General features: G+C 40.6%; 1 protein-coding gene across 5 annotated transcripts in view; it reads right to left on the bottom strand.

Moving 5' to 3' along the window:
- Positions 1-16,926, bottom strand: part of LOC139768339 (uncharacterized) — a 391,369-nt gene that overhangs the window by 303,672 nt on the left and 70,771 nt on the right. For all 5 annotated transcript variants that reach the window (XM_071698423.1, XM_071698422.1, XM_071698420.1 and 2 more), the window contains one exon: positions 2,734-2,822. In XM_071698423.1, the coding sequence (XP_071554524.1) occupies positions 2,734-2,745 (12 nt within the window). In that variant the 5' untranslated portion in view covers positions 2,746-2,822. The remainder of the gene's footprint in view (positions 1-2,733; positions 2,823-16,926) is intronic.

Here is a 16,926-nt window from a genome sequence, read left to right as displayed (position 1 = left end):
TCAAACTTTTCCGAATAATTGTCTTTACGATGACGAAATAAATCGAACAAGATTGATAAAAAAGGAAAGCAAAAGAGACACTTTTTCGTATTGATATCAATTGCTTGTCAATAGCTAAGCAATAGAAGCAGATGTACAGGAATATGTAGGTACACAAGAAATATTAAATCAAATTTTTTAAAACTCACATTTTTATGGATTATAAATATAGGATCATCAGAATTAAAGGATTAGCGACGTTGTGCTTTATTCGAACATCTCTTTTTATTCTTTTTAAATAAAAAATATAAATAAAAAAAAGCTCTTTAACTTTCGCTATTCTGCTCCATCTGTACCAAACATGTATATGAAACTTGTTCTTATTCTTATTCTCTTTATTATTATTTAATTAAATCTTGTTTCAAATTTTCCTCAAATGTTTATTACACTATTGTTCGCGAAACCGTATATGTATGATATGTAAATGTATGCGAGTATTCGTAATAGAGCTCGGGTCCGCGGGTTCGTTAAGCCTAAATGACGGTGCGGATTTGTCATCTCTGCGGGAACGAATATCTCTTGCGTGTCACAGACCTCCCAGCGACCTCGGAGTGGTCCACGGCGATGTAAAATTCGACGCTGGCGCAGGTGCGTGTCCCACGCGTTATCGACCAGCGATAAACGCTAGACGATACATTGACGTGATACGCGAATACCGAGGACGACGGTAAGTCGGTCTCCCCATCGTTGGACGGCATGATCAAAATGAATGTTCACGTTGATAATGCCCGCGCTACACCGCCCGCATCTACGACAAATCGCGATACGATTCAAAAACGATTAGCGCTATCTCGAGCCTGCATTTGACCGCGAAACCGACGACCAGTCACCAGTCGCTTTCTGTTCCCCCATAGGATACGTCAACAGGGGGCATTCCATGTATCCACGTAATTATTTAATTCCTTAAAATACCAATCATTTCTGCATAGAACCGCAATTTCATCTTACCTCTTATGTTAACTTTTCTTTGTTATAATTTTTAGTAGTTTTTATGTTAGTATTTATATTCTCCCACATGAAAGTTGCGTAAAAATATCAAAAATATCAAAGAAACATAAAGCTGCTAAAATACACGCTACCATGTTAAGATAAAAATGTTGCTTGATACGATTCCCAGGCGTAATTCCTCGTGCCAATACACTCGCGTATCTTTCGTACCCTGTGGGTGCCCACACTCTCCGGATTCGATCGGGCGTTTCGCGGCGCGATTCGAAGGCGATTAATATTATCCGAAGCTGCCGATACGGCTGGCGCTCCGTCACGGACGAGGAGAGGAGAAAAGGAAGCCGAAGCCGAAGCGGTGGCGGCGGAGGCGTCCGTAACCGGCAACGAAACCAATAACTATTAATCGAAGCGCCACCGCACATTCAGCAAAGTCGACGCGATTCGAACGCGCGGCAACCCTCGATTACATTCCCCGCACCCCTGCCGCGGAGCGTCGGAACACGCATGTATTTCAAACGGCGAACACCACCCTAAACGCGAAGTCGTGTCTCTCTTTACGGCCCTTTCATCTTGCGTCGCTCTTCCCATTAAGCACCTCGGCGTAATAGCGTGCTGATTTCGCGATGTACGTATCTCTATAAGGAAATGTATCTTCAGCCCTTCAATTCCAGATATTCCGCATACCCTCGGAGTGCGCATTAATTTCTCAAAAAAGCATTAAACATAAATGTCTATTCACACACATTTATATACTTATATAGAACCTCTATATTACTAAATAACTTTCAAATATATTACATATACATATATACGTACATATATAAAAGATTTATACATTAGAAAAATCAAGCCTGAGAATCGTAAAATAAATGTATTCGCTATATTCTCAGCAAAATATGACTATTTTTCTATCAAGATAAAATATAAAATATAAAGAAGTAAAATAAATAAATACTCTCCACCCTGTAACAATTCGAAGATCGCAATAATGTTGAAAGAGATCGAAGACCTAAGAAGACGGGGCGTTTAGATAAAATTATACTCGAATCTGGGCATTACGTCTTCCGGTTACAGAGTGTCTGGTACAGATGGTAGGGAGGAGCCAGACTGACCGGTTGACGGGGTTATCAAGAGAACGTAGATAACGTCGTTCCGTCTGCCGTCCTTAAACTGTCACACGTAACTCGTGTGGCGACTTCAACCGTGTTTCTCTCCTTTCCCTAATCGGTAGACTGGCGATCGCACGTACCGAAGTGCGCGACCGGTTCGAAGATATACGACGGACGAATATCCGGAAGAGGCGGTCTGGAATTCTGGACTCTGTCCGAGAGACCACAGAACGAGAGGAAGAGAAAGAGAAAGAGAGAGCGCAAAGCGGTTTTCTACCTTTGTGAATGTGCACACATATCTACACACGTGATGTATACGAAAATGCACCTAACAAGAGAGACTTTAGAGTGCCTCTCGATTGTTTCAGATTTTTAGAGAAGTTTCTTTTCGATATCTATTAGTCCCTTCTAATTCTACAATAACTATTATAAAAATAGTAAAGAAAAGCTCGTTTAATTTAATATAGTCTAATATAGTCTAAATCCAACCATACAATTAATCATATTATACTTAATAAAAAATCGCAAGCCGAAAAAAATTTGTTTCTACGATTTTTTAAGATTTGTACGTACAAATATCTGTACAAGATATTTAGTTATATTAATTGATGCAGAGATATTATATGTTTAACTCACTCACCGTTGCTGCCATGAAGAAATAAGGGGCGGCTTGGAGGGCAGCAGTTGTGGCTTCAGTACACGAGCCATAGCAAACTGCCTTCTGACATTCTGTAACAACATAAAGAATTTTTCATTAGTAATGCAGTAATATGAAATCAGATTCGTCATGTAGGGGAGACCGGGGCTAAACCGCCAACGGGGTTAAACCGCCAAATCAAATATCTCGGAACCTGTATATTGTGCGAACTCGCTATTAACATTGTAAACGCTGCTTATGGTACCTATGTGACCAACGGAGTTTCGGCAGGTTACCTGCCGTGTTATGATTTTTACGGAGGCAAACGTGTTTTCGTGGTGAAAAGTGAAATTTTCTGCGCGTGGAAATTTTGTAATATCTGCAATAATATTTGCTCTCCAAATCTCGAGGTACGTGATTATAAATGCATGCTGATTATAAAGAGTAATGCATGCTGAACACGAATCCAGTGTAGATATCTAATATTTCATGGGCGATCAAACCTGAAACTGATTTATCCCGGGGGGGTGGCGGTTCAACCCCGGCATTTTTAAGATTTCAATTTTTGCACCGTTGTCGTTTTTGCTCTATACCGGTTAAACAAAGCAACATAGATATAAATTTCCTATATAAATTTTGTAGCTAAAGGTTCACTCTTTACAGTGGTATACCACATTTAACTAAAATTATTTATTTTGTTGTTAAAAATCGGCACCGAAAAAAAACTGGCGGTTTAGCCCCGGTCTCCCCTACATAAAATAATTTTAACCACATGCTTGAAGTGTGTTCAAAAACGTTTATTTTATCCCGAGCTAAAAATGTCGAGAAAAATTTGGTACTAGAAAATATTCGCAAGACAAATTTTCGCGCAAAAAGTGTAGTGAAACGCGAGCGCATATCACGCGATATGTATATAGCGAATTGAGGAATTCAATTTTGTGCGTACGATATCCGACGCCGAGAGACCACAAGAGTGGTATTTTTGTTTCCGGATCTGTAACACAATTTCGCAAGACTGAGCAATATAACGCAATAAATGGCGAGAGATGTTCCAATTTTTATAAGCGATTTTTACACAACTGTGCCTTGTTTGTAAAAAATAACGAATAAAGCAAAGGATGTAAAGAGCGTATTTTAAAAGTCTCACATCGCTGAGTTATATAACGACAATTTCTCGATATTGAAAATTGGAATTTTCCGGAATTTCTCATTTCGGTCACTTGCGAAAAACGCGAATTACACAACCGTGTTGTTACATGGAAATCAATTTCAGAAATTCAGAGACGAATGAGTCCAATGAGAGAGGAAGAGAGAGAGAATGTGAGTGAGTTAGTGAATGAGTGAGTGAGAGAGAATACAGAGAGAAAGGCAGCGGATAATCGTATACTAATTGAGAGCAAATTCGCTCTCGCGTAACTGCTGTGCGTTTTAATTTAAAGTCATGCAAAAGCGTTCTAGCGTTGACTCATTCGGACACCCGAATAAAGAGTGAAAATATTCGCGAAGAGGTAAGTACTCCTTCATTCATCGCGCGCTTTACAAGAACCGCATCGTACACGCGTCCCTGTAATTAAAAAAATTACGTCTTCTGGTCAAAGCCACTAGCATCGCTCAAAATCTCACTGCGACGATAAAACAAAATTGCCGAAATTCTGGTCGTTCCTTCGCCGGCGCCCGCGCCGATTCGAATTTTATTAGAATTTTATTGGAAATTCCCGTACGGTATACCGATGCGATTTAACGAATATATTGGATAAAGCGGAGGGAACATCTCGCACGAAACTATGTGTGTGATACGTCAAATCTATTTAATGTTTTTGCGAAATATCCTATAAGAAACAATTTTGTTGTAACAAGTGTACGTTGTAATGTTATGATAAGAAAATATAGATATGATTAAAATATATCCACATGTGTTGCAGATTATAAATGTTAATTGTTCAAATCACGTGACAGTCAAGTCACATTCGCGTTCATATCGACGCCAAAAGTATCGTCAAAAGTGTCTTAATAAAATGACAAGATAATATCATATATTTGAAAATATTTCTGTAAGCGCATAAGCTCACAAACAATATGTTAAGTATTCAAAAGTGGTTCTAAATATTACGCAAATTATTGCAGATTTATAAAATATCGTAATAAATTTAAATGATAAATTCATAAACCTAGCTTATTATAATAAATTAGCACGTCATACCGACGTAATAATCGTCAATAATGTACGTATAATTTAAACCCTCATTTCATCCAAATTGCATCCGCGTTTTATCGTGTCTAATTGCTGTACAATAAGAGGTTGCTGACGGCAGGATACGGTGTTTTCGACAGAAAGCACCGGACATTGCGCCGCGGAAAGAAAAACTTGAAACCAATCAATCCAATCAAAGACAACATTGCGCTCCGTTTCGCTCTCTTCGCTTTCGCTTCACGAAACTTGCGAGGTTCGCTGCGCCCGGTGCAACCCGGCAAATTAACCGAAGTTTCACACGCCCCCGCCAAAACTTGATACCCCTGGCACAGCCAATCAAACTTCGAGTTTCGGTAATCCCCGGGCCAAATACTCCCGTTTACACGTTACAGGTTATGGTATAAGACGGCCCGTTTCCTTGAGTTTCGCCGCCGCTAATACCCGGAGTTTCGGCCGCAAGTTGTCATCCGGTGGCGGCATGGCAGCCGGGTTACAATCGCGAGACCGCGATTTTCTTATCCGAAAAGAAAGAATGAATTAAAACTTACAAAAGCGTCTGTACGCCGAATAAATTGTTAAACCTTTTTTTCTCTCTCTCGTACGGGATTACGTTTGCTGATTTCCAAATATAGGAGCTCTCATAGAACACCTACCATTCGTTAGTCGAGTTAATTAGTGAGAAACGTGTAAATAAAAGAAAGGCGAAAGAAAGGGAAAAGAAGAGTAAAAAGAGAAGAGCGGAAAATGTAGCAATCTCTATAAAACTACACGTAGAAGGAAACCGAAGGACCGAGTTCTAGCAAATGAAATTACTTAAAGCAAACGCATTACTTTTTCAGTGCCACTATCCGATCGCAATGACCACCCCGGTTGGCTACTTTCGATTCGAAAGGGAAGCACCCGATGTGTGTGTTTCATTCCCGTTCTTGCCCGTAGGTGGGTTCCATCGGGGTCTCCCAGCCTCCCTCTTTCCGTCGCGTAGTTCCATCCGAACACAGTCACATGCATATGCAAATTTATTCTGCCGGTGCATTAGTGAGCGCGACGCGCGACTGTGTTCTGTATATGCGTGTATCCGCGCATACGTGCATGCACTTGTACGATGGCACATTGCGTGGCGCGTGTATGCGTATATGTTGCGGAGAGCCATCGTACAGGCCGATCGCGGCGGAGAGGGTCATAAATTAAATGATGTAAATGCTCTGTCCACCCTCTATCGCTGCGAGCGGAGACGGCACACAGGGTTACCCTCTCGCGTCCACCGCCCTTCCGACTGGTCGCTGCTGCCGCCACCCCTTGTACCACCAGCTCTGACGATCGTCGCTAACCCCCTTTGCCTTGACGCTGGACCCTCCCGACTGATTATAATTATCAGGATCTACACTCCGGTCCAGTCTCGTTCGCGCGCGCGCGGGGGGGGATGAAAACAAGTGAGAAAACGAGCGTATCTGTTACATTATTTTTCGCCAAATATGTGACGCACGCGAGGTTTGAAGCTTATCGCGATTCACGCGATCCGATATCAAAAGAATCATTACGCGTAGATAATTTTATTTTATTTTATCTAGTCACGCAGACGCGACAATGTTCATAATCATGTCCTACATGATCAGTTTTAAATTAACTGAAGAATAAGATATTATTATATTATTTTGATATTTTTGATACTTTGATATTTAACTCCCGCTATTACTATTCACTTGTTCGTATTTCCTTCCGTCATCGAGAAAATTTATTGATTTTTATTTATTGATTTTTTCTGTTTACTTCCCTCGTTCTTCTTGGGAAACTCACAAGTTTCGGAAACGAATCGGCACTTAACGGGGTTTTACGAAACCTACGTTATCTATTTATTCCCTCAATATCCGGTTCACCGATATTTATCTCCTTTCTTTCCATCTTCGACCGTAGCGCAGAAGAATAAGTGCCCGGCAGATTCCCGCCGAGCGATCGATAAGCGCGAGCTCTGACCTGATTTCCTCGACGTTAACTCGGCGAAGGAGAGAACATCGAGTCCCGAGGCCCCCTTTCGATCGAGGAGATGGGAAGGATCGGGCGTAGGATCGCTAAGCCCTGCTCTCAATCGGATTCGAATTTGATAGTATTTGAACAGCCAGCGTCGCTCTCGTAAATTCGGCACGCCGTTTGTGTATCCCTTCCCCATACGCCGCACTCTTGGCTCCCTTCTTCCGCGCGATCCGATATTTGGTTCGGCGCAGATAACCGCTATCGATTGTTGTCGCCCGCTTTCCTAAAGAATCGTATTTGCAATGATCCAGCAGTAATTTGTTCCCGTAAACGCGTTCAAACAGATCCGGATACAAACAGACGCGTCGATTATCGAAATACTTGGAAATTGCGGTAATTCAAATAACATTATTTACAAATACTTAACATAATAAATACTAAGATAATCACGTCCATCAATTAAATTCAGACTTATGATCGCATGTATAATCTAGTAGTATCTTATCAGAAATAAATTTATTGTAAATTATAATGGAAACAATCAGACGACTCACCGCTTTATATTTCAAATCATCGTATTAAGATATTTAAATAGCCTAGATATCTTTTTCCGATTAAATTCAAACATGTCTTCGAGGTTACAGATCAATAATGATTAATTTTACTGATATCGAAAGAGAATTGGTTTAAAAAAAAAACAGTTCCTTTACATTTATTCTAAAGTAAATAATTCGGTTATCGCAATGGCTTAAAAAAACTGATTAAATATGCAGCATGCAGCGAATCATACGCCCGAGTCGATCTACGATACTTTCCAGAGATGCATGAAATATATCAAAGTCATTATCCCACTTCGTTCTTATGAAGGTTATTTATCCAATCCGCGCTGCGCGCTCGTAGCCTTATATCGAGTTCATGCGATATATAGGTATACGTTCGCGATGTTCGCGGCCGAGCGCGCTTCCACCCCGAACGTAAAGCCGATGAAAATGCATTGGCCGTAAATAACGTCGGTCGGGTTTCGAAGGCGCGTACCCGCGCTTACAAGGAGATAAAATCAACTTGACCTCGTTCCATCCCCCAGCCGCATTTTCAGCTTCTTGCGCTTCGTGTTGTCCTCGCCCGGCACAATCGGCGATGAGATGGAAACGCCCCCGTGCCGATCGGAAAAGGCGATAACCATTTAAAAAAAATCGGCTGCGAGTTGAATCAATGAAAATGACGCAAACGCGTGGCCAACAATATCGCGAAGAAGATTTTGCAATGATTTAATTTCAAAGTGCGAAGTTTTGTGCGCGAGTTTAAAAAGAGAAAAAGAAAATAGTGAAACTTCCATCTGTTCAGCAACGCGCTCGAGTTTATTGTTAGAGTCTTCACGAAGAATCTATCGTCAGGATGTCCGAGATTCGTTCAATTCATACTTAATCTAATTTCATCCGATTGCGTCAACTGCCTGTTACGATTATAACCGCATCGATTGATTTCAACAGCAGCCGGGCGAAAAATTCTGATACAGCACAGTGTTTATGCAATCCCGGATTACACGCTTAATATGCAAAATGTATGTACGTATGTATAACGTACAACGTATCGTAATTATGATGATCAACATGCCGTGCTTTCCATATCAATACCAATGCAATTATATGCATGTATATTCTGCATATGCAGAGAAATGGTTAATATCGGTCGAACGAAAATGATGTAAAAATTATATAAAAATCTTGACAAATGTTGTATCTTCGGAATATTATCATTCATCAAGGTATCAAAATAATATATAAACCAAAAAGATATATAATGTAAGCTATATGTATATTGGCGCGAGACACACTGCGTGTCTTTTGATAAATATAATACATGCAAGTACAAAGTTTAAAAAATTTACCTCCCTTTCAGAAAGTTACATTTTTATTATTTAACATAAAATTATTGCACCAATATTAATCATAACAAACACGACAATAATGTCGTAATATAAAAGTCCCATAAATCGTAAACCTGATGATCTACCTGACTTTACGAGCTACGTAGTTACGCAAGTTTTGAGACCGGTTTCCTGTGGCTTCTGTAATATTCAACTTCTCCTACCCGTCGCTTCCGCTTCCGAAAATTTTGATGGAGATTTTAATCGAATAAAAGGAAGCAAGAGGCGAATGCAGAAACAAAACGGGTGCTTTTATTGCGGTAGCTGTTGAATATTCAAAGCGATAAGAGAACGGTCGTCGTCTGGCAACAATGCACATGCAGTATACTTAGAAAAAAAATAGACAGAACATCGGCATTATTGAATAAATGCATTTGTATTCTGACTGCGTATTATACCCTCGATTCTATTCTAATTTAACCTTGATCTGTTACTTCTTTAAAGAGATACCTCGTACAACGAAGGCATTAACTTGATTGCTATTGTGTGTTTCCTCTTGTATTTGTACGTATCAGTGCAAGATCGGGATATGTAGATACATACGAGGCGGAAGTTTAATTTAACCACGGGAGACCCACTAAGGTCTCGTCCACGACTGTTTTGTATATATAAGGTAGAATCGGGACAGTTAAATTAAACTTACACAAGTAACGATATTATCTCTCTCTGCAGCTACCCCCCTTACAAAAGCAGTTCTTGCATTTACATGACCAACCGAGTCTCGCCCGTTAGAGAGATCCAAAATGGCTTTCTCTAGTATATTCCATAACTGCCGCGTTAACGGGATACCGGTCAAAATTAAGTTTCGCAGTGCGCCGACGTTAATTCGTCGAGACATTAGAGGATAAGTTAACAGGCTTTTACACCGGTAACGTAGTTACGCTTCGTTACGGAAAACTCAATCAGGGGACACGAAATATTTAAACCGATAATCGTTCGACGTTCCTTGCCTGCGCCTGCAGCCATAATGTTACCTCGTCGATGTAAACATATCTGAAAAGCGACGAGATACCCATTATGACTGTAACTTTGTCAAGCAACGAAGTAGAAAAAAATCGTGCGGTCTCGTTAAAATTTCTATTATTATAATTTAATATAACGATGACTAAAAAGCTTTGGACAAATTAAAAAGTTTCGAATAAAAATGTTGTTCAGCATGTTATTTCTGATACGTTATCTGTAGCGATCATTAAAACGCGCTTATTCGTTCGAACTTATCGCGATACTTCTTCGTTGCGGAATTCATGAGCGCACTTCAACTTAATTAATTCAGAAATAATCCAAATAATCCAACCTTCATTATAAAAATTCACAGAGCCATTCCTGCGTTGTTGTAAAGCAAGAACGCAGCTGCACATCACTGCACTTCACCTGTTTAAATGAAAGATAGAACCGCTGCACGCGGTTTTTTGCGACGCTATATCTCGCATTCATCTTGTCCAGTCCTTTTTTTTCTCGACGCATTACATTTTTATATCATCTCCCGTTTGTGACTTAAATTTATATAGCGGAATTTGGTCGACTGCTCGTAAAGCGAGTTAAAAGCACCGAAGGCAACTAAACTAATTCAAGCTCGTAACGTAACGTTTAAAAGGCAACACCCGCCGGCCGGATCTCTCTTCAACTCCGCGTTATTATCCTTTACGTCATAAAGCGTATGGTTGTGCTTGCGGGGAAGTACGAAGCACGTATTCCTGCGAAATGTCAGGTACACGTCAGAATATAGTCTCTGTCTCGTGCCTGTTATTCTTTCTGCGTTCTTTTCGGATGGTTAGAGCTTTAATTGCGCACAGTAAATAACGTTTCGCTGCGAGAAAGAAACTGCTAAAACAAATTCAACGTTTTACGTTTTTACGTAAAAATATTTAATTCGCATTCGGCAGTCGCTCGTTTTATAAAATAATTCGTGGTCAGATTATTATTTTAGATAATAAGAGCGACGTTACAAATCAAGAAATTAAGCCTATATATATATATGCAATAAAATATCCAAATATACATCCTAAATGATGGAATAAAGAAAGAAAGAGAGTTGTCTCTCGCATTCTTCCAATTATACTTGACGCACGCTTGAGTCCCATCGTTATCGACGACGAGATTACGTATACGAAGGCGCGACTGCACGCTTCGCTCGCCGAAAATCCAATCGAGAATAAAACGACGAGGGGGGGGGGGAAAGAGACGTTACTTCGTACTCCAATCGAGTTAAAATATCCCCGCAAATAACCTGAATTCTATCTGTATTTCCATCTGATTCGAGATACGAGAACACGCGAAAAGGGAAGTAAGAGAGAGAGCAGGAAAGAAAAAGAGGATCAGTTCGGGGAAGAAGTAAAAGGACGGGCCAGCCAACTGCTTACGTATTCGATCACGTAAGTACACACGGGAGCACGAAGGAAAAGAGAAGTCGGCTGTCGAACCGCGATCGGGAATAAACGGTGCTGTCTCGAGGCAGTGGCGTCGGGTTACTCGCGCCCCACGAGAATATCGCGATATTGCTCGCGTTAACCACTATCGCGGATCGGGCTTCAAAATCCTGGACCGTACGGCGGTGTGCCGGCGCGTTTGGAATCTTAAACACCGCGGCACAGCCCCCTCGAATCACCAATGCAACGGCAACAGCACCATACCGAATAATATTGATGCTTACGCCTCCGACGCGACGTGGCGCTTTCCAGCTTCGCGCTTGTTCGCATCCATAAATATTTTGTGCTTAGAATTGTTTTAACAAAAGGATATCATGGCATCGACGACTTTTAACAAGCAATTAAGTAAGGATTTCTATAAATTCCAGAAATGATACATCGCTATATTATGAATACTGTAGGCAAATTAAATCTTAGTTATACGTAAAATCAGTATTAAAAGTTAGAAAAAAGAATTTCTAGTGGATTTCGTGTTTTTAATATCCTAACTTTTAACGTAGTTGTACGTAGTTTAGCACAGATAATTGTGTACGAACTAAATGCAACGCAGGTTATTAATGCCATTAGAAGAGAAGCTATTTTGATTATACGCGAGCGTGCTCTCCATACAATTATAACTATCGTAGCCGCACTCACCGCACTTTAGCGATGATACGAGCGATACACGGGGGCATCCTGCGCATAAATACGTTTCCTGCCATCATCATCAAACGATCGCTATGACTGGCAGATAAATATTATTGAAAGCTAACGAGATTCTGCAGCGTGATAAAATGCAAAGTGACAGGCGCGATTTCTCCGTTTTCAATTCTGCCACTCTTCCCCGTTCTTCTCGTCTCTTTCTCTCTTCCCTCAAGCGTGTTTTTAACGCTCCCCATTTAACTACCTACGCTCGTGCAAAGAAAATATAGGAAGATCGAGCGTATCGCGGAGCGAAATGGAAAATGGAAAAAAGGAAGACAGCTGGGAGAAGGGGACTTGGCAGAGCGATCAGAGGAACGGGAGTTACATCATTGAGATGCAATTCCAATATTGATATGTCGGATTGGCTGGTGCTCCGACGTAGCGTCAGCGGCGAAGATCATAGAGAGTCACGGCAGTAGAAGAAGAAGAAGCTGGGATGAGGAGAACGAAGGGAGCAAGGATGCAACACATCCGTAGCTTATGCACGAGACTCGCAGAGCACGCGAAAGATCGGGTGAAATTGGGCGAGATATTATTGAACGGCCGTGTAGCGATGAGGGATATAGAGAAGAGAAAAGAGAAAAGCGTGGGTTTTGTCGCCGTAGTTGCATTTGAACTGCATCGACAGGTAAGCTACGCAGTGCATAAAAAATTTAAGCATAACGTCCGGTTCATATCTAACGATTACAAGATTCGTATTTATCATTGTATAAATATCGCATCAAAAAGCGTATTGTGAGGTACTCAGAATAAAGTTTCATACTTTGAAACATAGACTAAGTTCTTCAACAGAAATTATAAATACAAGCAGAAGAGTTGTTACGTACACGTCGATCGCACGCTTGCAAAATCGGTGTGTCGCAATGTATCGGATTTAACTTCCAGTCAGATTCGCAAGATATCTCGCGGCTATCTTTCGTAAAACTTCATTATTCTCTGTGTCGCCATCGTTGTAAGACATCGGATCGCCGACCTAACGGACGAGAGATATAGAGATAAAGATAAAGATAGATAGAGATAGATAAATAGATAGATAGATAGATAGATAGTTAGATAGATAGATAGAGAGAGAGAGAACGCCGAAGGGAACAAAGTCGCAATTTCCACGTGAAATCCAACCGGCATGCGGACGTAATCAGAACGAGAGACGGGGACCCCCGTGTACCCCATGGACAGAATTGATGGACAGCTGGTGGTCCGTGACGCGACCACCTGACATTCTTGTCCGATTGGGCTGACATGCCCCTGGGATCGTGCATGCGAGTTTCGTGCTCACGTAGCAAAACGTCTGCTCCGATTCTCGGCGACATACCAAGTGTACAATCCCGAAGCTCTATGCCAAATTATCTCCGCAAAAATAAAAAGATCGTTAACTCATCGATCGTCCTTTTCCTTGTGTGCAAAGTTCGCGTACAATAAATATCTTAAAATTTTAATTACGATAAAAATGCTGCAGATATTTTTAGTCACAAATATTTCACATATAATTCTAAACACATTAATCCCGAAAGGAATCACTTACGGCAATAATATTATCGAGAAAACAAACCGAAAGAAAGAAAAAAATAATATAGTTAGCAAAGAGGAGTGATTGTTATTTAGAATTTTTAATAAATATAAATCCTACGTAGGAACACGGTAGAATCCACACATATGTCTCTTTCAACAAAAAAAAAAGTTCTATTCAGCCCGTTAGACTGAAACGCACACAGCTATCAAAAAGCGAGTAGTTATTCGCGTTGCGTCGAGAACGCGATTTCGAAGCGATACGAGTAGCGCTGGGTTTAAAATACGAGCGATAACCTAGGCCACATCTGAATGCAGCCTCGTTTGTACGCAAATGTGCAAGCGCGGCGTACCGCGCGAACACGCGTGAATCCGTTTGCGGATCGGTAAGCCGCGCGGAATGTTGGATCGCGTTGCATCGCGACGAAACGTAACATCACGCATAGAGAGAGACACAGAGAGAGAGCGAGAGAGACCATCGCGGCAAACGCATGTTCGCACGCGAAATTGAAAGCACGTCTCGCGAAATCGAACCGAAATCTGTCGCGAAACGCAACCGAATATGAGCGGTCCTGACAACGTGACGCGACTCGACTCGACGAACGTCGATTACTAATGCTGGAACAATTGGAGACCCGATTTTTGTTTCTCTAAGATTCGCCCGATGTATTGCGTATTATTGCAATTCATTAAAGATGAGTCGAGAAATTCTATATTTTTTAGTCACATCTTAACATAATCTATATTACTTTCAAAAAGATAATATAATAATATTATAAATCCATATGTAAAGAAATAATATTAAGAATTTGTAATATCTTTAGATTTTGCATTGTTATTCAATTACATATATATACATATAATACATTACGTACTTAATTATTTCATGTTTCGATATTTTTAAATTAAAAAATTGCTGTGATTAAGAAAAACAATATAATTATTATATATAATTAATTGAAGTATTCAATAATATATTCAAGTTATAGATGCTTTCTCATTACTCAAAACTACATTTGATATTAATGTCAAAATATAAACAGAACATTGCAAACTAATTAAAATTTATACCCAAATAAAAAAAATCTTAAACAAAGTAACAAATTCAAAATGTACATTGTAACAGTCAAGCTATGTACTTCAAGCTATCCCTACCATCGCTAAAAATCGATAAAAATGCTATAAAACGTTAACGACACGATTTGAACGCATTCTCATTTAAATGGCTTTTCGCGTTTTCATTATCGTTATAACGCGAATGCACCAATAATATTATCTTCATTACAGCTTCATTTGCTGCGTAGTCATGTGTAAATGCTTGTACACGTATGGTATCACAGATATACAACCGCTTCCTATTCCCGTAGAATTCTAGAGACTATCGATACATATGTAGATAGTATATACATGAAAATAAACACGTATACGAAATGAGATTCCAGAGGAATCTGAGGAATCTGAGCTTCTGTCATCGATATTTCAATCAACTAATAAATAGCGCTTAAATATATGTCGGTTAGTTCCTGCTCACATATGTGTTGCTTGCTTCAGACTCGCCTCAAACAAATTGTTGTAAAGTATAAATTGTAATTATAATAACAATTTTTGGTAATAAATGTCTTGTAATCTCAGAAATCTCATATTAATATTTAAATTGCAACGAAGGTAGCATCGGTTCTAAAAAGCGCATCTAAAGCATGAAATATGATTTAACTGTATATTAATTAAATGTTAGAACCGCTATATCTATCCGGGAATGGCGAAAACATCGTACTCTAAAATCTGATTAGAGATCCTCGCGCGGTTCCTCACATTCATTAGACGATGGCGAGCGCAGAAATACGGTCACGGTGTACGAGCGGCCGTTCGAATAGACCATTTGCCTCTACTCGGAACGCTGTGACACGCGCAATTCATCCCCGCAGCCCTCAGCCGTTAGCGTAATTGCACGTACGGGCGCCATTAGACACGCGCGACGCTATGTCGGGTATCTGCGTCGAACCACCTGCGAAATCGTCACTTTGTTTCGGCGTAAATCATGCCCGGAGCAATCTCGCGCGAGGACACGACGCGCTCGCTTTACTCATCTTGATGCACCTAGCTCGACACGATCGAATCCTGTTCCGCGATGCACGTGGGATTTTCCCTAACGCCAGCTTCCTGGCGAAACCAACGTATAGCGTACTACAACTTGTTCATAGAACGCAGAATAGGAAAACGTCGCGTTGCGATCATCAAACACGATACATGGAGCTAACTCCGATGAAAACGAGCCGCTCGTCATTCTATCACGGCCTGGCCGATCGGAATTCACCGATACTTGAACTTGGGTCGAGAACCGGTTCGCGCGCCCGCTTTTGATCAAACTTAGTGGCGTTCCGATCTATATTCGACTCGATTAGCGACTCTACCACCCGTGATTTCTCTCTGACGAACGAGCGGTTCGCGAAACAATGTTATTTTGTTAGAGTGGTATGAAGAGTCAACCGCACTGGCAACGAGGCAGAATAATCGAGAAACCGTATCAAAGCACACAGAAACAAATTAAAAATATCCCTATATTACAGATGTATTAAAAGCATATATAATTGCTCTTTATAGTAAATAAATGCAACAGCATACGACGACACTTAAAACGGAACGTTAAAACCGATGTTTAAGCACATCTGCCCAAAATCTGGAAGATTTTATTGGACACGAAAGATAAACGCGACAAGGAAATTTTCCAAGTGCGAGCGAACGTTTCCCGAAACTCCATCGATGATTCCCATAATTTCCGCGGAACAGAAATCTGACAGTAATATTCATCGCTGATAGGGTTCCAAGACGACCGTCTCCTCTCGCAGACGCTCTCTAGCGAAACAGACATTCCTCGCTCCGAGGCCTTCTCGCTCGCGGAGAATGTCTCGATGGTCGGTTGCAGATGTACCTAACTGCACTACGGGGCGTATTCATTATCGGCCCGCCGGAACCCAGGTTGCTGAGACGATTAAACAGGGAATGGGAGGATCCCCCAATGATTGGCTACACGGGACCGATTCGCTGTCTACGGCTTTATCGCACTGTCATTCTACCTCGCTATAGTGCCTGTGCATGGTATCCTTATCTTCGCTGCTCCATTTTATTCCTTCTACACGTTACGTGCCGCGACCGGATCGTAGTGGTTAACTCGGAAAAGCTGTCGAACAAATCGCTACCGTGGGTCAGCAAAAACGTATATGAATTCGGTATCAATGGAAAATTATAATGCATATTTGGTCTTCTGTAAAACTGTTTTCGCGCACGTTGCATATTCCCGTTAATAATATATATATATATATATATATCCGTTCTTCGATGTACAATAACAATGTACCGTATAAGTAATTAAATTAAATTGATACTTTCGTTGTTAAACTTCATACATTTGATATAAATATCTACCAAAAAAAATACATACAATTTCATCAACAATGAAACGTTATCTTAGAAAACGGTAATTTATCATGTACGCA

Source organism: Temnothorax nylanderi, unplaced genomic scaffold (genome assembly GCF_030848795.1).
Source record: "Temnothorax nylanderi isolate EJ_2023f unplaced genomic scaffold, tnyl_v1.0 TNYL_tig0015_pilon, whole genome shotgun sequence".
Lineage (NCBI taxonomy): Eukaryota > Metazoa > Arthropoda > Insecta > Hymenoptera > Formicidae > Temnothorax > Temnothorax nylanderi.
This window is presented reverse-complemented; position numbering and strand designations above follow the sequence as displayed.